Source organism: Triturus cristatus, chromosome 3_2 (assembly GCF_964204655.1).
Source record: "Triturus cristatus chromosome 3_2, aTriCri1.1, whole genome shotgun sequence".
NCBI classification, from domain to species: domain Eukaryota; kingdom Metazoa; phylum Chordata; class Amphibia; order Caudata; family Salamandridae; genus Triturus; species Triturus cristatus.
The window spans coordinates 537,104,936-537,129,021 of NC_140584.1; the positions used below are offsets into that span (position 1 = coordinate 537,104,936).

A 24,086-nucleotide genomic window follows, 5' to 3' on the forward strand; every position below is an offset into this window, starting at 1 on the left:
CGCAGCACCCGAATAGTGCTAGGAGGCAATTTAAGGTGAGCGAACTCTAGGTCTTCAGGAGCCATGCCGCCAGGTTGAGGCTCTCTGGCTCCGGATGCAGGACCTCTCCTTTTTGCATGGAGAGCAGGTCCCTTCTTCTCTCGAACCTGTGGGGATTGCCCTGTGCCATTTCTTGAATTTGTGAGAACCAGGTCTGCCTTGCCCACTGCGGTGCCACTAGGATCAGAGTCATGTTGCTGGTTCTGCACTTGTCGAGCACTCTGTGCAACAGGGGTATCGGTGGAAAGGCGTAGGCAAATGTCCTCGACCAGCTTATCCATAGGGCATTTCCTTGGGATTGCTGATCTGGTTGCCTGGACGCGAAGCTTTGGCATTTTGCATTTTGGCGTGTTGCAAACAGGTCTATTGTGGGAGTTCCCCATCTCTGGAAAAGCTTCTCCGTTTCCTGGCCATTGAGCTCCCACTCGTGTGATGCCGAGGTCTGCCTGCTTAGCCAGTCTGCCTCCACATTGTCCTTCTCTGGAAGGTGAATTGCCAGTAGATCTATCCTGAGAGGTATGGCCCATCTCCAAATCTCCTGTGCCAGAGAGGAGAGAGGGAACGACTGTGTCCCCCCCTGCTTGTTGATGTAGAACATTGCCGTGGTGTTGTCTGTTTGAACCAACACCCTCTGGTTGTACAGGTGCCTCTGGAATGCCTTCAGGGCTAGCAGGATGGTTTTCAATTCGAGGTAATTGATATGGCGTACCGCATCTGCTGGAGCCCACAGACCCCTCACTCAGAGGTTGTCCATGTGCGCTCCCCATCCCTTTTGCGATGCGTCCGTGGTAATGGTCATTGTTGGGTTTGGTGGTGTCAGGCTTCTCCCTGCTGTCATGTTGTCTCTGTTCCACCAAGTCATCTCCTCCTGCACTGCGTGCGTAACAACCACTAGATCTTCCCAACTGCCGCTTGCTTGTGACCATTGCTGTTGTAGCCATTCTTGGAATGGTCTCATGTGCAGGCGTACATTCGGCACCAGCTGGATACATGACGCCATCATCCCCATCATCTTGCTCACTGACCTCACTGTCAGAGTTTGCCCCTTCTGGTAGAGACGCGTCTCCTTCAGTAGGGCCTCTGTTCTGTCGCTGGGCACCACTGTGCTGTTCAGGGAGTTGATTTTTGCTCCCAGGAAAATCTTCACCTGCTCCGGTTCCAGCGATGACTTCCCCCAGTGTATCGAGAACCCCAGGTTCGTCAGAGTGTCGGTCACGCGTGCTGCGTGCCTCTCGCACTTTTCGCGTGTGTTTGCCTTTACCAGCCAGTCGTCTAGGTAGGGGTAGACATGGATCCCCTGCCTTCGTAGGTGGGCCGCGACCGCCGACAGGCATTTTGTGAAAACCCTTGGCGCCGATTTTAGTCCGAAGGCCAGGGTTGTGAACTGGTAGTGTTCCTGGTCGATGTTGAACCTTAGAAGGTCCTTGTGCCTTCTGTTTATTGGAATGTGTAGGTAGGCATCCTTGAGGTCCACGGTGACCATGAAGTCCCCGTCTCTTATTTGGGGAAGCACCTCCTGCAGCGAAGTCATTTTGAACTTCTGCGTTCTGATGAACTTGTTTAGGTATCTGAGGTCCAGGATGGGTCTGACGTTTCCGTCTACTTACGGGACCACGAAATAGTTTGAGTAGACCCCCTTGTTGCGTTCTCTGAACGGCACTGCCTCTATGGCTCTTTTTTCTAGTAGTTTCAGGGTTTCTTCTCTGAGTAGGGCTAGTTCTTGAGCTGATCTCTGTCTTCCCCTTGGTCTTCTGTTTGGAGGTCTTTTCTCCAAATCCACGCAGTATCCGTATTGCATGACGTTCAGTATCCACTTGTCTGTGGTTATACGCCGCCACTCCTGAAGGTAGAACCTCAGCCTTCCGCCTACTGGTGTTGGATGCTCGTAGGCTTTTGATTCTTCTCTCCCCCTTGATGTTACTGTATTGCGCCTCACCCTTGGGGGCATGTCGAGGGTAGGCGTCCTCCTGCGTGCTGAGTCACTTTGATGAGGGTTGGTCACCCCCTCTCCTCCTCTGGCCACGTCCGTTCCCTCTCCCGCGAAAGGACTGGCCCCGAGGCTGGTACTGCCAGTTTTGCTTCTGTTGACCTTGTTGTCCGTGACTATCACCCTGCTGGAACGCCTGGTGCGACGCACCCTGCTGGCTTCCTCCCCGACCGTAGGGTCTCCTAGAGGGATTGCCTCTCCTCATCCCCCTTAGCTGTAGGGCCCCCATGGACCTCGCCGTTTCGTTTTCTTTTTTCAGCTGGGTGAGTTTCTCGTCTACTGTTGCTCCGAACAGTGTCTCTCCGTTGAAGGGGGTGCTAAGGATGTTGTTCTGCACCTCCGGTTTGAATCCCGAGATTCTTAGCCATGCATGTCTTCTCTCGGTGACCCCTATGGCCATTAGTCTTGCCGAAGTCTCTGCCCCGTCCAGCGCCGTCTTTATACAAGAGTTGGCGATGTTTTTACCTTCTTCCACCAGGTGGGAGGCTCTTTGGCGGTATTCTTCGGGGAGGTGTTTTACTAGCTCCCCCATCTCGTCCCAGTGCTGGTACTGGTGCCTATTGAGAAGTGCATTGGAATTCGCCATGCGCCAGTGCATTGCGGCGTTCCTCTCGACCTTTCTTCCCATGAGGTCTATCCTCCTGCTTTCTTCATCTGGTGGTGGCCCCGAAGTTGCTGGCACGTTGGCCCTTCTCCTGGCCGTGGAAGCTATGATGGAGTCGGCCGTGATACTACCCTTGATGTAAGGGGGGTCCAGAGAAGAGTGCTTATACTTCTTCTCCGTCCTGGGCGTGATTGAACGGCAGGTCGCTGGTTCTTTAAAGGCCTCTCTCCCCTGATTCATCACACTTTGTAGCATGGGAAGGAATTGGCTCCTCGTCTGGATGGGGAGCAGGGTCTCGAGGAGGAAATCTGCTTTCGGCCTCTCCTCGTCCAGCTTCACGCCGAAGGCCGTCGCTGCGCTCCTGACCACCATATTGTACACCCCGATGTCGTCAGGTGGAGAAGGCCTCGAAGGGTACGTGTCCACGGGCTCCTCGGTGTCGAGATCCTGCCATTCGACGTTGTGGCTGGTTGATGGCGCCGAGCTGTAGAACGACTGCTGGTCTTCTTCCTCGGGTTCGCCTTCATAATAGGTCTCGTCTTCCTCTTCGAGATCTCTCCCCAGCCCCTCGGTGTCGAATTCGTCCTCGATTTCGACGACATTCGTCAGTGGAGCCGTTGGAATTTTGTATTCCTTCATCTTGGCGTCGAACTCCTTCTTCCTCTGAAGGAGGTTCTCCATTTCGGCCTCGAGCCGCCTCTTCTTCTTCTCCATCTCGGAGATGCTTTCGGCGTCGACCGCAGGCCTCTTCGACGGAACTTGCGTCGACGCCGACCTGTCCTTCTGCGTCGAGCGCCCCGTTTCATGGGTTGTCTTCGACGAACCTTGCCTTTCGGCGTCTTTCGGCACCAGGGAGTCCTTCTCGAAGGATCCGCTCGGCCTCTTGTCCATGGTCCCGCCCTTGGTCGTCAAAGTTTTCGGCGCCGGGGCTCCCTTCGTGGACTTTGACTCCGATTTTCTCGAGTCACCCTCGGGTTTTCGAGGCACTTTCGTGTGTTTTGAGCTCGACGATTCTCTTACCTCGTCTTCGTTTTTCTTGTCGGTCTCTACGACCGTGAAGTTTTCGGGTCCCTCGGCGACGTTGTCCTCATCGTCTGTGGAGAGGCCCAGATCGTAGAGCGACGGGGCCTTACCCTTGCCATCCATGCTGGCGTTGGCTCTTCGCTGACGTTCTCTCACCCGGAGCGTCTTCGGCGCGAAGGCTGAGCAGGCGTTTCCGTCCTTGCTCTGGTGGTCGACCGGTAGGCAGAGGTTGCAGACCGGATGCTGGTCCCTCTGCGCGAACTTGTGGTGGCAGTTAGGGCAGAACTTGAATGGCGTCTTGTCCATTGTGCTCAGGGCCTCTGAGTGTGCATTCTCCAAGGGCGTCGAAGAAAAAGGGTGGACCACTTCCTTCTTCGCGCTCCTGATGTGAAATATTCCTTTCCTGATATCTTCGTAGTTATTTATCGACGAAACTCGCTTTTCCTTCTTCTTCCTTCGATTGTATCTCTGGAGCTTCCCGATGACGATTTAAACTGTATATATATGTAATTGATGTAATTGATAAAGGCTGTGATACAAACGAACCTTAGATTAAATTACACCTACCTCGGCTGAGGTTAGGAATATATTAAAAAGGAAATAGGTCTTTCTTTTTGTGTGGGCTTATTATGAATGTTGATTTATAACTGAATTGATATGGTTTTTGTGAAGAAAAGTCATATTATTGATAATAGGTTGTGATTAATTCAGAGTGACAAATTAAGTCGCAAATTGTGAATTTATATTTTCAAATGAGTTCCTTGTGAATATTGTTTTGTGCTTTGTCCTGACAATGGTCAGAAGATAGAGCTGGAAACTACGGTTTACATTTTTAATAACCAGGATCTGGCTAGAGGGGCGTAAGGAAGAGACCAGCTTCCTGGAATCGTGTTGTTGAGTCTCTAAACAATCCTGGGACTGTATTCTTGAAGAAGAGGACTTTCTTTTGATGGTGCTTCTTATGTTTTTTTGTGGAAGGGGCAAAGCCCTATCGTGTTTGACTTTCCACTTCCTGATGGCATTCAGATGCCCGGAGGTACCCAAGTCACAAGGCAAATATTGATGGTCAAACCACAGACACCACATGCAGATGTTTTGTGGATCTAACAATAATATTTTATTTTGACGTGAACAGGAGTTGGACACCACAATCTTAGGAGGGAATATTTGACCTAACTGCTAAAGAGGCGTCATAAAATCTTTTAAGGAATACAGTAATCAGTTGGAAAGTCCTGAAAAACAGGACCTTAAGCCAGTGGAGAGCAGCTGCAGAGCACAAATCTTTCCAGATCCAGCTTTGGGAGTATTTATAATGTGAGGAACCTGCAGGAACAATATCAATCAGATTAGTGTTTTAATGGGACGAATTGGGTGGAACGGAGTAGTTAGATGATTGTTTCTGTGCATACAGCAAATCAGTTGTATGCAAGGCACCGTTTTCATCATCCATTACTCTCCCATCTATGGGCATAAGTTCTCTTTGTAGCCACCTGTGCATAAATTCCTAGTCGATATAAATATTTCTCAAGAGTTTCCAATCTTTTCTGCGAAATAAGGGGTAAGTGGAGGTAGGATTGAAAGGGTACATTACGGAGAGCCCGAGAGAAAGTGAGCAACACGATAAAACAGAGACCTAAAAGGTAAACGAAAGAACAATCGTAGTTGACACTACACAAAAAAGCAGCAAGATGACAAGGAGAAGGACAACAAGGTGAGAGAGTAAGTGAATCATTTACAACATAATGGTGAGACAGAGATCAAGACATATGTACAGAGGAGTGAGAAAAAGTGAGAAAAACAGTGGGAGAGAAAGGCACAAAGAAAAACACTAAACAGCACAGAGACAGGACATCAAGGCAGATAAAGAAGTGTGAGAGAGAAAATAGTTCCATGCCTTTAAGAAAAATCTCCAGCATTGATGCATCTCAAAGATCTCTTACTTTACTGAATAATTCCCTACAGGCAGGCTAGTAATGCATGAACATTTACTTCCATGTCTGCTATTTTCAAACATCGTGAGTGGTGGAGTTGCACCACAACTGACCTTTATCATGCAACCCATCCACTGTTTCAGTGTCTCCCACCAAACTAGGGCAAGGCTTTTCAAAGCAACCACTATATAATTTTTTTGTTTTAAATAGGTAACTTTTAGAATCTATCTACCTTGGGTAGGGGTGGATCAATTATGAATCTATGAAAGATTTATTTTGCTTAAATGTCCCATACTACAAAACTTAATTATTTCTGGGTGGAATTTTGGCTGTGAAAGTATGTTTACAGTTGACAAAGCCTTCATTTCCAGAATGATTCCTGATAGGCATAAATGGCTTTACTACAGCATAATTGAAAAAAATGTAATGAGTTGATAGTATTATAAAGTAGTAAATCCCATTTAATGGGAGTGGATTGGGTTGAAAAAGGCTTAGTTAGCCTTGCAAATTAGTGAAGACTCACAGACCTGTACGTTTGTGGGCATTCACAGAAAAGCATGTGACATGAAATTCTCAGTAGTGCGCCTGACCATATTTGAGAACAGTGTAAAAATAAGTTCAAGCAAAGATTTAAACCTCTGGCTGTACCTGAACACTTTATTTTATAAATAGGTCTTTGTAGAGCATAAATAAGGGCCTGTTAAGCTACAGTTAGGTGGTTGTGATTACAATGCAAGTGCCCGAAACGTCTCCCTGGGTTCAGTGGCTCAGGCAAGGAGATAAGATGGAGATGTCCCCTGTACAGTATAGTGACACACGATAAATCCATCTGGCAATGATGGTTTTTAAGCAGATTTCCCTTTGTCTAGGAGGCTACTTTATCTAATAAAAAGCTAATCTCAAGAAGAATGAATTTTTGTTTCTATCCAGATTGAATTGAAGAGTGCCTAAAATGGTGTATGACATCTCAGCCACCAAATCATAAGTGTGCTTGTCTTAAAAGACTGAAAAACTCTCACCTAGAAAAGAAGACTGGTGTCTGGCAAGCACTGGTTAGGTGGAGTGCTTCAACTTTCGAAGTATCAATGTTAAAAAATATTATTCTACACGACCATGCAGACTGCTGATTTTGTTTTAGAACATTCTAGCATGTTTTAAGTTGTGTTCTCTATATTGTCCTTCTGTAACATTCGGATTGCTTCTACAGAGTAGAATGGAGGACTTTCTCCTGACAGTTGTTGGGGATTGTCAAATTGAACTTTTATGCATTTTTAACTATCTTTAAACGTTTACTATCCTGTTGTGTTATTTGGAAGCACAGTGAAGCTGTACCTTAAAACAGCACTACATTACTTTACAATACAATGCAACCTAACCGATTATTTGCAAACATATATTATTCACATAAAAACATGTTAAAAAACTCTGGCAACCTATTTGGATGACTGGCAAATCAAGAAGGTGAAGGTTTTAATAGCAGAGAACCTTATCATGGACATTACCCTTTGTTCTTTTCTCAGAGCAATTACTTGAGTACATGTTGACAAATTCCAGAGGCAGAACAGCGCCATAAAATTTATAATCTTGAACTATTAATAATAGTAATGACTTCTTTTTCATATAGCTCTACATACCATACTTTTTTGGTTCCTACGCAATGTAAATAACAGATGTTACTATTGCCTAATAACTCAATTTATCTACACAGAAGGCTGTAAGGCTCAAGTCATCTTTGTCTGGTTCCAACTTGTGCCATTCCGATGACAGCATTTGTCAATGTTGAACGTCCATCTCTCAAAGCCATGATAGAAAAGGGCAACATCATGATCATCTAAATTGTACGCAGGTAGAGTTCCAACAGTGGAGGAAAATTATATTAACAAAATTCAATTGCAGAGTATGAGCAGCCACAGCTCCTTAAGGAGCGAGTGATTCATATTATCGAACTCTTGCTTCCAGGTTTAAAGAGGACATAAACAAGTGTCCTCGGTTCACATTAACCTACTTTGTGATAATAAACGTTTAAGCCTGAATCCATGCTCCCTACCACAGTTTTCCTGAAACCAACTTGGCTGAACACTATTGCCCCTGCAAGTCATTTACATAACTTGTTACAGAACTCTTAGCCATGTAGCTTACCAATCCAATCCAACAGGCATACAGGAGAATTATGTTTTGATGTAATCTACCCTCCCTCCCTCAATCCTTTCTTTTTTTTAAACAAACAGTCGTGGAAATTTTGATTAAAAGCGGGTAAAAGAATATCATCCAGAGTGCTAAATTACGAATGAAGAAGTCAACAGGAACAAAATCAGGCAACCTGAATCTCTCCTACAGAGATCAGAATCATTAAATGTTTCTTTCTTTCGATTAGTGATTTATACTAAGCGATGTACAGCGTAAGGGATTAATTGCCACTTTTCACTTGATGCAAACTGGCCTTTTTAACGTCTTGATCCTCATAACCAGTTTAAGTTTAAAGAAATTCCGGGAAAAATAAAATATAAAAAAAAAAGAAAAAAAAAAAAAGTTTAAAGAAATTCCTAGAGGGGGTGTGGTGACTGAAAGCACACATCCCCCAGGAGTGAAGCATATTGCTTGATGTATTCTAGTTTCCTCAACAAATAGTTTCTAGTTGTGGCACATTGTTCATTACTTGCAGGAAGATAATTACAATCATGTGCGAGCCTGAGTTATTATTGGTTAATAACGCAGCACATGGGGATTAGTTGGAGTTTGGCTCACCACAGCAATTACAGAATCATGACCACTTTCAATCTTCAGGCCCATAGGAAACATCTGAATGCATGCATGATGCCAATTTGACTAAACTAATCGACTTGAGGAGAAAATGTTTCATTTGGAGAGAGGACAGCCACAGACAGACTTGTAGGGTTCCCAGTAACAAAGACACAGCATTCACTATACAGACTTTAAAAGCATGACCTTGTATTTCATTCCACAATTCCTGTACCTTCTTGTGGAGCTTGGGCTCCAAAGAAGAAGATCACTTGTTAGTGCAATCTAAGCCTTCCAAACGACTTTAAATGCACTAATTCATCAGTGAAAGAGCCAGCATCCCATTAGCTATAAAGTGAAGTGCCAATGAAAGGAGGTAAAAACAATAGGAAAACAAAGTTTTCTAAATCAGCAGTGCAGATATCAGGCCTAGAGTCCTTCTTATGGTGTTTCAACCACAGTTTCTTGTGCAAAGAAGGAGGAGAAAAGAAATCATCTTGGGCAACTTTTAGACTGAAAGGCTCCAGCTGATCAGAACATAAGCAGGGACCAATAATGCATTGAGTACTAGGGGCAATGACACTGGGTAGTTGGCGCTGGCTCTGTTGCCAGATCAATACAAGAACCAAAGTCACCCCATGCTGTACAAAAGAGGACAAGGCCAATATATTCTATCTTCAGTTTGCTGCCCAACACAGAAAGCCACCATGTTATGAGGTGGGTTTGCAGACAAAGTGATACTCTTCCTTTCTTCCTATAGTGCTTTCATATTGGCGAGTTGATTGGTAGTACCTGGACGTTTGGGGATTTTCAATTGTAATTATATTTATGCAGCGTTTACTACCCCGGTCAAGGCGTCAAAATCCTTTTTGGAGAGTATTATGCTACTCCGGAACCCAAAGGTGGATTAGTAGTGAATTTGTAGAGGGAAATATGAATTGTTATTGGCAGTGGTGGAAAAGAAGATATCCAAAGTTGGTGAAATATCATACAGTCAAATCAAGAAGGCGTTGGGAGGCCAACTTCAATTCAATGCCGAATATGAAAAGGTACACTTTCATCCAAGCAAGACACCAACCTGGTGAGACGATGGATGAGTTTCTTGATACGCTTATAAAGCACTGCAAGTTCAATGAATTCAATGATGAAGCCGTGTGTCTCAGGGTCTTTGATGGTTGCCTCTCCGATTCATTCCGATGACACATGCTGAGAGAAATGCTCAGTTTCGAGAAAGTTCTCATGGCTGCAAGAGTGGAGGAATGTGCCAATCGACAAGCTGCTGATATGGGAGCTGGAACACCCCAAAATGAGTTGGCGTTGAGCATGAAAAGCAAGCAGAAACACAAGACAGAAGCCCACCGAGTGATGTCTCCGCAGAAAAAGAAATTGTGTTACTGAAGTGGATTCTCCTTTCCATATGAAGGTAAATGTCTTGCCATCGGACACAAATGCAAAAGCTGCGGGAATAAAAGCTATTTCATGACAATTTGCAAAGTGAAAGAGAAATTAAGTGCGTCGAGATGAGAAGAATGCCGGAAAGTTCCAGAAGCATTCTAGCCACTCCCACAAGGCCAAACAGCAACATCGACTAAGGCAAGTGATAGATAGTGAAGAAAATGGGCATGTGATGGTGAGGTCAGTCACAGACGGACGTGCACAGGTAGGATTGGCCGTTTGCAAGGAGAGACACAAATCTGAAAAGAATTGCCTCAAGAAGAAACAAAGTTCCTTTGGACATTGTCCTAAAATCACGCTCAAGGTGAATGGTTTCCCTACAACTTTTATTATTGACAGTGGTGTGTCAAACATCAGGCCGGCAGAAAAGTACAAAAAAATGTCTCCGATACAGTGTGTCACACTGTCAAGAACAAAGGTGTACACCTGGGCAGGTTTTACACCATTGCAAAGCAAAGGATCCTTTGTGGCAACCATGCAGCACAAACAAAAAGACAGTGCAAGCGCCTATTCATGTGCTCCCAGGTACATCTTCAAGTGCAAGCTTATTAAGTTTCGATCCTGCTGCTGACATGGGACTTTTCTCTATTAACTACAACTTGAATGCCGATTCTGAAATAGTGAGCCAGTGCCTGACATTCTTTCATGGTCTTGGGAAACTTAAAACAATCAAGGTATAACTTCACATTAAAGAAGATATTCGTCCCACTGCACAGCGCATCAGTCAAATTGCTTTTCACTCACAGGAAGCAGTTGAGAAAGAACTAGAAACACAACAAAAGCATGACATCATTGAGCGCCTTACTGGTCCAACACTGAGTTTCATCCATTGTGATGGTGCCAAAAAAGGACAGTGGAAGATCAGTGTGCATTTGTGGTGATATGAGACAGGCCAACAAAGTTACCAAACGAGAAAGACATCCAGGTCCACATACTGCTGTGGACATGATCACAAAGCTGAATGGTGCCAAAGTCTTCTTCCGCCTTAATCTGAACAAAGGTTACCATCAACTTGAACTGGAAGAAAACTGTAGGTACATTACTACTTTCTCAATGTATGTTGGTTTGTTCAGCTATAAAATACAATGCTTTTGTGTTTTCAGCTTCAGAAATCTTTCAAGATACAATTTGTCGATTAATTCAGCCTGTCACACATGCTTTTAACTACACTGATTATATACTGGTGTTTGGAGCCACACCAAATGAACAAGACAAAGTCCTCACACAAGTATGCCGTCTGCTTGCTGATGCAGGCCTCGTACTAAATGCTGAAAAGTGTGAATTTCACAAAAACAGACACATTTTTTGGGCATATTTTTTTTTAAAAGGGAATGGCTCATGACCCCGAAAAGCTACAAGCACTGTCATCTACTTCACTCCAGAAGATGGGACCATGCTGCAATCCTTCTTAGGCATGGCCAGCTATTGCTCCAGGTACATTTGTGACTTTCCCACTGTGAGTGCCCCTTTAGGAAAACTAACAAAGCGAGACATCTGAATGTGACCTAAGTTACAAGAAAATCAAACATGCAATTGAAAATGCAACTGAAATGGCTCACTTTAATCCAAAATTGCATACAGAGTTTGTGGTGGATGCAAGTCTGGTGGGGTTGGGAGTTATCCCTGAAGCTTGAGGGTACATGTTGTTGAACTGGCACATCAAGGACATTGTGGCATAGCCACAACTAAAAGAGACCTCAAGGATCGAGTGTGGTTCCCGCGTCTTGACAAACGAGTTGAAAGGGAGGTTAAAGCTTATCATCTATGCAACTCCCTGTCTCCCAAAACGAGTCAGCACCCATTGAACATGTCTGATCTACCTAAGCAACCTTGGGAGAGGATACAAGGTTGATTTCTTCGGGCCCCTCAACAACGGACATCATCTTGTGGTAGCAGTTGATGAGTACTCACATTTTCCTCTAGTAGAAAACTTATCAACCACACGTGACCAAGTTATTGAAAGGGTGGATGACATTTTCACAAAATGGGGTGTTCCCTACATTCTCAAACCTGACAATGGTCCACCATTTCATAGCAGTGTGTTCAAAAACTTTCTGAATCGTTTGAACACAAAAATCAGAAAAGTACACCTCTCTGGACACAGGCAAATTGCGCTGTCGAACAATTTATGAGTACTTTGAAAGGGGTGGCTCAATGGGCTGCACTGAAAGGCATAGACCTCAAGTGTGCTTTGCATCCAGCCCTTCGTGTCTACCATTCCACTCCTCATTCGACGACAGGAGAAAGTTATATCACGTTGCTGTTCGGGAGAGTTCTTGGAACAAAGATACCTCATTAAGCCACCAGCTGGTCAATAGACACTACGAGATTCTTGACACAGACACCTCTCGCGAATGCAAAATGAAGGCTTATGCCGTCAAGCGCCGACACGCTTGAGACACGGCTTTCAGGAAAGGCGACCGAGTTCTTGTCAAGCAAAAGTAGTCATGCAAGACGGACACTCTGCTTGATGCTGAACCGCTAAGAGTTGTGGCGAGCAAAGTACATAAGGTAACTGCCCAATGACCTGGAAAATCCATAACCAGATCTTTGTCACATTTTAAGCCTTTGCATCTATGTCAATCAGCTCCACACCTCGTGAATGAAGCAGGTCCACCTGAGTGCCGAAGTCAAGCATCCAACTCTGCTCCAGAGATGCCAGATGAAGTCGCCCCTCCTCTATCTCATACAACTAGATCTGGAAGACTGGTGCAAGCACCTTGACGACTCATCAAGGAGTTGGAATGTGTATTTATATATATATTTGTTCAGACTTTTTATTTAACAAAGGACGAGATGTTGTGTCCTGTGCTTAAGTGTATGAGGCCAATAGGGGTCATCAGCAGGCTCCTTACAAATATTATGTAATCTGGTGGGTGTGGTTAATAAAGTTTGTGATGCAGTGCCTTTAGTTAACGGTTGCAAGCTGAAGAATAAAAACGTGCAAACCAGAGCTCTGTGTGTGGTGTGGTATGTGACATGCTCACAGCTGGGGAGGATGCTACGTGTGAGCACAGTATAACCATATTAACTCCACATAATAAAATACAGAGCATGTCACATACACATAGGAATAAGCCTAAATCTAATAACTGTTCACTGTTCTTCTAATCAAACACTGATACTTTGTGCAATTATGTGAAACCCAATGCTCTGTACAATACTCTTCGTATCCTAGCTAAAGTATACAATATCGGAGTCCTTAGCTTTACTCACGCTGAAACATTACACTGCACACTATTTAATTCATGGAAGAATGTCACTGATACTACGTATAACATACCAACACCACATAAAAACTTGTATAAACACACTATAAAGTGTACATCCTTAATATTGCTGATTAAATGTACATAGTACTTAGTATAAACCTACTGCATATGTATTTTCTGTTACACTATCTCATGTGAATTGCTCACTATGTAAACCCCTCATACTGTTCTACAGCACTCCAAAAGCTGCCTGCATTTTGTCTATGCCATTTAAAATAATTGTAACAAAATAAAAGTTAAAAGAAAATAAACTACTATGTACAACAAATAAGCAGGTATTTTAGCAGTTATCTTAGATTAAATTGAGCAGTTTGGATTACCTTTAAAGCGTCCACATCTTCAAGTTTAACTACAAATTCATCTCTTTCTCTAAATGTTCCTTCTCCTCCACTGTCAGACTGTTCATCCTCGGTGAAACCTTCAAATGCAACTGTGCCTTGTCGTTTAATCAAATTAGCATCAACGATAGGCAATTTAGGTGTTTCTATAGCTTTCGGATTTTCTTCAACTTTTATTGCTGGTGAAAAGGTACCGGAAGGCTCTTGTTTCACATCAGGGGCAAGAGAGGCAGTAGTGACCTTCTCAGATTCTGAAGAGCAATAAAGGGAAAAAATAAATGTTAGGTACACTCTAATGAAAAAGGCCAGAAAGTGAACTGTTACGGTGCACATAACGTTTGTACTGTCCAAGAATAAGGATACAAGCTGATGTCTCTTGACTATGGGTATTAAAGTCATTCCATCTCAATTACTATCTGGCAATATAAAACTGTTCACATGCTTGATATTTGGCAAACTGCCGACCAAATGTGTCATTCAGAAACCATAACCCTCAGTTACTGTTCCATCACCTTTTAGTGTGTACCCTCCTTGCTTGCTCTGTTCAATTATGTAACCCTCTTTTAGTAAACCACTCTGTTGCCTTTTAGCTAGATATGAGCCCTAAAACTTTCATACATACATAATTCCGAGACCGGTCGAGTGTTTCACTTAACTTTAGTACAGGTAAATCACATCAATACTCTGTTGTCTAACTTAAAGACAAAAGACTCACTAGACTACTGTAAGAAAGTGGCTCTGTATATACTGTTCCCAAATAGGTACAGTGTGCACAGAGTCCACAGTCCCCAGAGGTTTGGCAGTGGCTAAAGTTAGATATAACCTTACTCTCTAAAGTGGTAGCTTGGTCGAGCAGTAAGGCAGTATCAGAGGACAGTGTAAAGCATTTGTTGTACACACTCAGTCAGCAAATGGTCTCACACACTCAAGAACTGAACTCTAGGCCAATGGTATTGTATAAAAATATATTGTTGTTTTAGTTTAGAACCAACAATAGGTATCAAAATATACTTTCTCAGAATGAGATGCTTTAGTTAAATACTTTCAATAGGCAATAGACTTTTGAATGCAATAGTTACAGTTGTTGGGCAACACAATTCAAACACTATAATAACATTGAGCTCAATGGGAATTTCTAAGTAAATGCAATTAATTACTTTTAGGATTACTTTTCTAACCACATGACTGGATCCTAGATTCAATCCTGGGACATTTCCTGGAAAATCGACACAGAAGAATTTCTGGCAAAAACCAGGCAATGTTATCCTATGGAGGAAAATCAAGTTATAGGTAAGTACGGTTGTAATTACTTTTCAGGGTCAGTGCTGGGCACCACGATACAGCACTGAGATGTCTCATGATAACAGGCGACTAATTTCGTTTTCGTTATTCGGCTGATTTTAGGTGAATATTTTAAAGTTTCAAAACTTGACACTTAGAAGAATTTCCAAGTGAAACCAGTCAATGTTACCCTATAGAAGAAAAGTGAGTTATCAGCTTTTTGGTAAGTACTCGACTGGCAGAGTTAAGGTTCTGGGCATAGACTCCGGGGTCTCCCAGGGTCAGGTAGGTACAGCTGTTACACCCTCAGCGGCACAGGGGCAGCCGGGTGCAGAGAGAGTTAGGCCCAATGTTATCCTATGGCGCTTTTGGTTGGTGGCTGCTGGCAAGCATGCCACGCGGCTGTGGGAGCTGAACTCCTGGTCACTTACTCAGGGCAAGTGGGGAAGTAGATTAGGATAGATGTTGCACTTCCAGGGGAACTCGGGCAGCTGGGTGCAGGGTGCTTTTGAACCGCCGGGCGCTCAATGGTTTTCTATGGAGAAGCTACAAGACTAACAAAGGCTACAAGCTCGGAGACGAAGATTCTTCAGGTGCGACCACCACTTCGAGAGGTAAGTTGGGAAGCTGTACGTTCGATAGGAACCCAGGAGCTGGGCACAGGGGTCGCTGGGGTGTCTTTTCGTGTCGGGAAATATTACTGTCAGCGGGTCGCGGTTGGGTCTCTGGTGTTGAGGCTGCAGGCGTCGTCAGGAGCGTCGAGGAGGGTCCTTGAGTGCTGGATTCGGGATCCCAGTTGCCGGGGGGACGTCCTCGTGGTCTTTGTCCACTCCGGCACAGGCCAGGCTTGGCGGGTGCAGAATGTGCAGGAGTCGCGGTTCCTGGCTGGTGCCAGGGGTCTGTTACTTGCTTTGAGCAGAAACACTGCTCGTGGGAGTCCCAGTCTTTTTAGAGTCACAAGGTAGCCAGGTCCTTCGGGGTTTTTGAGGTTGCTGGCCACTGGAGACGCCGGGTTTTAGCAGGAGCAGGTTCGAGGGTCGACAGGCCTGTAGGGCTGGGGCCAAATCAGTTGGTGTCTTCCTCTTGTTAGCAGCTGTACGGCAGGTCTTCTTTCTTCTTGTTCTTCTGGCTTGTTTCGGTATCGGGATCTGAGGAAGGAGGGTTCAGGGTGCCCCTAAATACTAAATTTAGGGTGTTACAGGTAGGTAAAGGGCAGGGACCAATGGGTCCCTTCCCTGGGAGAGGTACACCCCCTATCCTGCCACTCTCCAGTGGGAGGGGGGCAGGAGCCTAGTCCTAATTGGGCAGGGCTCCCCATCTTCAAGATGGCAAGAGCCCGGAGATGTGCTTCACCTTGCCTCCCCCACCTGAGGGGTGGGGTTAGCAGAGGCTGGCACACTCCGTTTCCTCCCTTGGGGTTTCCCGCCAGCCTTCCCGTCAGAGTGGGGGTCAGAACCGGTGGGAGCCAGTTGCTGAGTATAGCAAGTGGCCTGGTGAAGCTCACAAAGGCGGCATGTCTTTGAAGCTTCCCCTGCCCATCCTGGGGGAGGAAACCTAGCACCTCTCCCAGGATGTGCATTGTTGCAGGCCCAGGAGAGCGGATGGCTCTCTACCCAGGGGTCCAGCAACATGTCTGCTGTGTGGCAGCCCAGGCAGCCCCTCAGACAGGACGTGGATTGTAGGTTAGGTTCAGGGGGCAACTCTAAGTTGCCCCCTGTCGTGCATCTTACATTAAATCCCACACTGGCATCAGTGTGGGTTTAATGTGCTGAGAAGTTTGATACCAAACTTCTCAGTCTTCAGTGTAGCCATCATGGTGCTGTGGAGTTCATGTTGATGACCTCCCAGCACGATATACTCTTAATGGCAGCACTAAACTTACAATGCCCAGGAATGGACCTGGGTACTGTAGGGGTACAGGGCTAATGCACCTGTACTCACACCACTGGCATAGGGCACCCAGCTAGAGGGGTGACTGAGTTATGCCAGGGCAGTGTGTATGTGGGCATGGCACACAGGGATGTGTGCCATGTCGACTCTGTTTTGTTCTGCACCAAGACGCTCAGCCTGCAACGGCAGTGTGTGTGTGTGTGTGTGTCAGGGAACAGGTCCTCTAAGGGTGGCACAAAAAGTGATGCAGCCATTAGGGGTCTTCTCTGGTCATAGGACCCTGGGTACCTAGGTTACCATTTACCAGGGGCTGGCATGTGGACAGAGATGCCAATTGGGTTTAGGCTGTTAGGCAGTTTTAGGGAAGGAACACAAGCCCTAGGCACCTGATTGGCAGGAGCCCAGGGCACACCAAGTCAAAGAGCATCAGTAGTCTGGCAACAAAAAAAAGAAACAAGCATTTGCAATGCAATAGGTCCCGCATTATTAAAGTTTGCGCTATTAGTGTTGCATTATTTAGCAATGCCAATAGCTCAAATTTTAGTAATGCGAGACCTATTGTATTGCAAATGCTTGTTTAACCTAGACCTAATGCATAGTTGGGCCAGTCCACATCAGTCATGACCCGAAGCTCTCTTGGTGTTCCACATCTTGGAACAAGATGCTGCTCTGCAGGCGCCCCTTGTGCCTCAAATCCGGCAAGGGGATCAACCCCATGCTTGTTCAGGAAGGTTATCCACAACACAACTCAGTTGATCGTGTCTTGCTTTGTATTCACTGCTGGTTACGCAATGAGACTCTCAAAGTTCTGGAAAGACATTTAGGCCTGACCTGCCTGTACACCCAGTAGTTTAGTTACAGAGATGAGTGGAAAGCCACTCAGACCTGATCTGAAGCCCCTCTGTTAATTCACATACAAAGCTACTCTAGTTCCCTGCTGCACTGACCCCCGCAAGCCTATCCCACCTAATGCAGCTTTGGGACCGATTCACACACCTCTGCAAGGCACCGCTACCTTGCCTGTTAGTGCTGACGCCCACCCGCTCTGCGGAGGCTCCCAGTCCCAGCTTAGCTGCCTATAGTTAATAGCCCCTTTTGAACAGGTGCAGAAACCGCTGCACAGAGCGCTGTCCAGAGGGGCAGCGGGAGTGTTTTTGAGGAAGGACAAAAACATGCACGGATTTTCTGTAAGCTTTAAAGTTTCCGTCCTACTTACTCAAAAGGTCGAATGATTGCACGGCGATTAAAATGTTTATATTTTTTCATTCATGCATAAAGTTTCATCTACGCGCACCATAGCCTCAATGGTGAAATCGTATTGTCTACTTTTCTCTTTTAGGCCTGCTGGCACAGTCATGTGCCTTTCTATTAACTTAAATACCAGGCGTGATTACGAGGCTCGGGTGTCTTCATTTTATCTACCATGGCACGATAATAGACGGTGCCATCTGTGTCCGAATTCAGACTTGTGCCCCTCACGCTGCATATTTATGCAGCGGGTGAATAAACCACCAATCGGTTCTACAGGAATTAGTGCGTGCAGGGTTTCTGAAGGGTATGTGAAATGGGTGAGTGAATTTCACTTGAGAGGACAGATGCGAGTTCAGCTGAACCTAGTTAGTGTGCGTGGAATTCTAGTGCTTTAATGCAGGTAGCCCAATGCTGGTTTAGGGTTAATATTACCTGAGCAGCATTAAAATGGTGAGCATTCCAAGGAGCCCCCAAATAAACGTGCGATGTACGAAATTTGTGTAACCTGCTTTTATGAAGTTCGGCAAAGATAGCTCACAATTACGCAAAACCAGCACTTAGCACTAGATTTAAGCATGAAATTCAAAAATGAACATGAGTACACATTTGTTCCTTATAAAGCGCAAAAAACACAAGTGCTGTGAGCAACTGCCACCTGTGTTTTGGTCACTCGCATTCTACTGCCACATGTATGGCATAACAAGGAATTTTACCTAACAATCTCAATCTGAAATTACCTTCTGGTCTCGCACCACCCTTGATAGTTATTTACCGACTTGCACTAACTAGATTACAAGCACGGAATCGAAACCAGTGGTGCGCGCACCATAGAGGAGCGGGGCGAGGGAGCGTGGCAGCGAGGCGAAAGCGTGCAGCTGCACGTACTAGATACCGATGGGAATGGGCGGAGCAAAGGCAGGACATGCACCCGCCTTTGCCCAATTGCGTGCCTTATTTAAAAAAAAAAAGAAAAAGACGCTACAGCCAATTGAAGCCGGCGAAAGCCTGACCACACGCACGAGCGTGTGGTCAGCTTCCAGAACCCCCTACATGAGGTCTCGCGCTGCGCGAGCTGTGCTATGCACTGCAACGCTAGGCGCGAGACCTAAAAAAAAAAAAAAGGGGGGGGGGTTACTGCAACAGAAACCCACTTTCTCACAACTACTCTTTTTGGAAATGATCCTTAAATTCATTCATGAACCTCATATCTATCTGTACTATAATCATCAATCAATAATTTCCTGAGGTGATCTGAGCTTCAAAAAGGAAATGTCAATTCAATGGTAAACACCCCAACTTAGATTCTGGTCATCTGCCCACGTTTACAGTGCTTCCCGAAGGGTATGGATAAATATCCATTATTATAACTACAGGTCGTCCTAAATGCAAATGTGCCTGGCCCAATCAAAGTCTGGCCTTCGGGAAATACTAGGGACTGAGTCAGCTTTGTAGCGCATGGTGGTGGCAGTTTCTGGACTGTTAACGAGGAGCAAACTGCCACATTAGTCATTATAAACCCATTTGCTGCATTCACTCCACACATTGGATCTCTCCCAGTTGGCAGCGCTTGTAAAAAACCTTTTTTCTCAACCAAATGAGTTTACCTGCTGGTAACACCACTGTCTCTGTACATGTTTAATATCTAATGACACCCTTGGGGTGTGGCCGCTAAAGTCGACGTATATTGCTGAGTTCCACCATGATCCCTGAGAAAAAATCCTTCAACCCCCCTTGAGAGAGGCCACCCTTTTGAACAGTAGAGCTGATTGACTGTAGCCAGAAGCGCCAGCATGCATGGGCTTGACAAGAGTAGCGGTTCCACTGGTTGCTGAGAAGCCGGTGGGCGCAGAGTGCACGGAGGCTGCCGGGTGGAGGATTGCTGCCGGATGGGAGCATTGAGATGACTGCAGTGTTGGTAGGGGAAGGCCCCTCGTGACTGTGCTGCTGCAGGGGAGAGCACCCCTGCGCCTCAGGCCAGGACTTAACTGGTGAACGTGACAGATGGCGCTGGGGGGCCCTGGTGGCAGGCTGGCTGGGGTGGCGAAGTTAAATATTCAAAGGGGGAATGGATCACTTGTACCTGTAATACCATGGTCAGGTGTGGTAACCAACTTAAAAACCCTCATACACTTACAGGAGAGTTATAGCGGTATATCTTGATTCTCCGCTTCTCAAGAACCACTAGTTTTGACAGTAGTGATCAGAAATGAAGTGAAAAAAGTGAAGTGAACAAAATGGAAAGTGAGCTAAAATTGCTTTGCTCCCCCTACTAAACAAACATTATTCAGAAGGAGAGGTGGCAAGGTCAAAATTTTTATGGTGGTGCGTGTATAGAAAAGTTACTATTCTATAGCACCGTGTAGTTCATGTGAAGGTCAATGGTCGACATGTCTCAGCCCCTTTTACTGCCCAGGAGGGGTCGGAGGGCTTTCTTCAGGACCTAAGTGAATGTACTGAGTTGCTAATATTGTAAGCACCCTAAGAGGGTAGGTACTTGACTCACACTTCTTCTTATTCACATGTCGGTGGTACCTGTAACTGGAGTAAACACAAATTTCACCACTTTCAAAACATATTACGCAGTTTGTCAGTTAAGAAAGGTAAATAGTATAAAACCAGGTGAGTAATCAGAGTAAATATTCTTGACATAACAAATGTGAAGATGCAGCACCAATACAGGTCACAAAGATGATGAGAAAATAAAAAAAATGTTTATAAACTTTTGACAAGAAAGTAAAATAAAATCTTTATATATATTTTTTTGACTGAGTCGTAATTGTGAGTATCGCATGGTTGATAATGTTGACATACAGGGTAACAGTGGCGATAAAGCACCTGTTTACAAACCATAGCTCGTGATTAACTCTAAACTCGAGCGAGTAGTGATTGCTGCCATGGTGTGGTATTAAAGTGTCTGAGGCTCGTGTAAGGCAGAGAAATAGAGGTACTGTTGCACAATTAATTATAGTGCCGGTAGACGTGCCAGTTGAAAGCATTGCTCATGTTCAGGAACGAATAAAGAGCGTGGTGAACACTATACGGTCATGCTGCCGGTAAAAGTGCCCGTTTAGACTACGCGCGTGTTGATTAATGCCGCGTTGTTAAAAGCGCTTGCCTCAAGGCATAAATGGCCCGTGAAAGGTCACAGCTGGTGCCTTACTTAGAGTGTTCGTAAGAGAACCTGTGAAAAGCTGCCAATTAGATGTGGGTGCCCGTGTTGTTATGGGCATTAAACGGGAGTTAGTGAGTGCCATGTCCCGTAAGGAAAGCGCAGCGGTTGCATATCTTTAAATGCCAAAGTGTGGCTTCCTCGGGGGACCGGCGGGCTCAGTAACCTGCAGGTCGGGGGAAATAAAGATTATGACACGGAGGGGGCGGAGATGCTCCGTCAAGCGAGACATGGAGCTTTGGAAAAGCTTACCTGAGGCTGCAGGCCCTCACGCTTGTGCTCGCTCCTCTGAAGGTGCCCCGGTGACGCGGGCCCGTCACGGGAGGATTTTAAGTCACTCTGGACTTGTTACCAAAAAAGAATTAAAACTAATTACAGCCATTATTAGGCCAGTATTCATATATTGGGATATTGAATGCTGTGGGGTATAAAGAGCAAATTGTGGGACAGATGTCGCAATTAAAGGACGTTAACATGCATAGTAGAAAGACTGCATGCCTGTCGTTATCGTCTTGGATCAACATATGTACAAAAAATATAAAACTGGCAGGCTATTAGGAATTATTCATTAATAGGCAAGTGTCAATACTAGTGAGGTGTACTAAGAAAGATGTTGTTATCGCCAGTGTCAATACTCTACGGAACCAGTATTGATACTATAGTAAACACTGCGTACCGGTCTAAGACGGTATTTGTTCCGACTTCATGTTAGATGGTCAATAGTCGGACTAGACAGTTATGGTTATGCTCACATAACATGTCTGAGTGATTTCAGAAGACGGTTAAAGGGATTCACTGTGCAAATGTGTGCAAAGGAATACCAACGTTCAGGCCTGATGAGTGTGTCTTAAGACAATGCACCCAGCGTTGTTCCTTTTCGTACAGGATCCGTTCTGCGTTATGGTCTTTGATCATTAGTGTCTCTAGAATGACCCACTGGAGCTCGTCAATCGTATGCTGTGACTCAATGAAGTGGTTGCTGATTCTGGTTGTGACTTTCTTGCATTTTATATTACTTCTGTGCCCGCAGATCCTCGGTTTGATTTTGCGACAAGTCATTCCGATGTACCACAGACCACAAGGGGAAGTAATCATGTAGATTACATGTGTTATGTTACAGTTAGTGTGGTACCCGAAAGTCCAAGTCAGAGTTGGTGTTAATTGTAAGAACTTCGTTGGTCTGGTCAATTTGCACACCGAGCAAGAGCCACAAGGGTAGTGGCCTGTAACAAGGGTCATGTTCCAGGCTGTGGTGACTGTCTCTCTTCTTGGCAGTGGTATTCGCGGTCGTGTATGTACTAGAATGTCTTTGCTTTTCTTGGTCCTTCTGTTCGCAAATCTGGGTTTAGGCCAGTTGTAGGTGCCAACAGTGAGAATTCTCCAATTCTTGTTCACACTTTTTTTGACTATGTTGGAGGCTACACTGTAAGTGGTTACACATGTAAGCGTGTCAGTAGTGGTCTTTGGTATACTTTCTAGTAAATTTTCTCTGGGCTGATTTCATGCCCTTTTCTGACACTTCCGTATGGTTCTCGGAGGGTATTTCCTATCTTTCAGTTTTTGGCAAAGGTCGGTCGCTTGATCCTTGTAATCCTCGAGTCGGCTGCAGTTTCTCCGGATTTGTAAAAATTGACTGTAAGGTAGGTTGTCTCTGAGGGGTCGTGGGTAGAAACTTTTGCAGGAGAACAAACGTTGGACGTTGGTTTATAGTACGTCTTGGTGTTTAAGATGTGGTCCTCCACATAGATAGTGATGTCTAAAAAGTCCAGGGTGGCGAAGTGGCAGGTTCAGACAGGAGTGGCGGTGCCTCCTGACTGACGGGGGCTGGTGGGCCTAGAGGACTTAATCACGCCTGAGCTCCTGGTGACCGGCACTGGCGGTAGTGTTACCGGGATAGGACTCGTCGGCGAGGTGGATTCTACTAGTGGCGGTTGGAGGAGGACAGATCATGCCTGCACTGGGGCAAAGAGGCCCTGCAGGGTGGCTGGGGGGGCACAACCCGCGACTACAAAACAGTGAAATGGAGCAACTCCAGGACCCCTGGCCAGGGACTGGCTGAACAATGCTACAGAGAGCATGGGTGGGCCCCTAAAACCGGCTGATTATCGGGCAGAGGGACCCACCCTGTATCGAGCCTGGCACCCGGGCTCCTCCTTACTTCCATGGTTAACTCCTGCAGCCCTCTTCTCTGCATAGGCCTCCCACTCTCAGGGACGTGCTCATTCAGAAGCTGCCTCTGGTCTGAAGAAGAGGGGGGAAGCAGTGTGACCACTCTCTTGGAGATAAATAAGGTGGCGATACAGAGGAGGTTGCATAGCTGGAGCCCTCCAGACTCCCATTCCCTGGACTTACCCCCTGAGGAGTGGGGGAAAGATGTGGATCAGGTTGGTGGTGATTTCGGGGGAGTGCTGGAAGACGGGAAGTGAGGGTACCTCGGGGATCCAACCCTGCAGTATCTGAGCAATACGCAGCTTTAACTACATACGCAGTATGATGGTGAAACCAAAGCGGACTAGGCTGCCCCAATCGTCCAAGGACATACACTGGACCATATGAAGGCGTCGTCGCAGGGGAGGGTAACCCAGAGCCATCTATAAATCACCCTAGGTAAGAAAATAGAGCAGTTTGATAAAATACTGCAGGCAATACAGGACACTAATACTACTTTGGAGCTCAAAATTGATATAGTCTCCCAGGAAGTGCCCCTAAGGAGAACCGATTAAGAGAGAGGGTCGACAATACTGAGTCGGCCTACAAGATGTGCAATCACAGATGTAGCATATGAAAACTGACACTCAGCGCCTGCAGTTGAGAGAAAAATATGCAGAAGTGCGGTCACCATGCTATAGCATACGTTTCTTGGGCATACTGTAAAGGGCAGAGGACTCAAATATGGAACTGTTACTCGAGTAATGGTTGATGGACACAGTCTGGACGAGGAAGGTTCCCAAACTCTTCTCCCGGTTGGCCGCTGCTGCCTAGAGCTGCACCGCGCCCAGTCATCACATGACTCTTGAATTACAGAGACAGGGGCTTAAACCTGCAGGGGTTTAGGGCTACAGGACCCTGGCACTGTACGGGGACCACGGTGACCACCTATCCGGACT

The 24,086-nt window shown here is 45.7% G+C and overlaps 1 protein-coding gene across 2 annotated transcripts in view; it reads right to left on the reverse strand.

Moving 5' to 3' along the window:
- QSER1 (glutamine and serine rich 1) overlaps positions 1-24,086 on the reverse strand; it is a 693,647-nt gene that overhangs the window by 319,081 nt on the left and 350,480 nt on the right. For both annotated transcript variants that reach the window (XM_085648248.1, XM_085648247.1), the window contains one exon: positions 13,371-13,639. In XM_085648248.1, the coding sequence (XP_085504374.1) occupies positions 13,371-13,639 (269 nt within the window). The remainder of the gene's footprint in view (positions 1-13,370; positions 13,640-24,086) is intronic.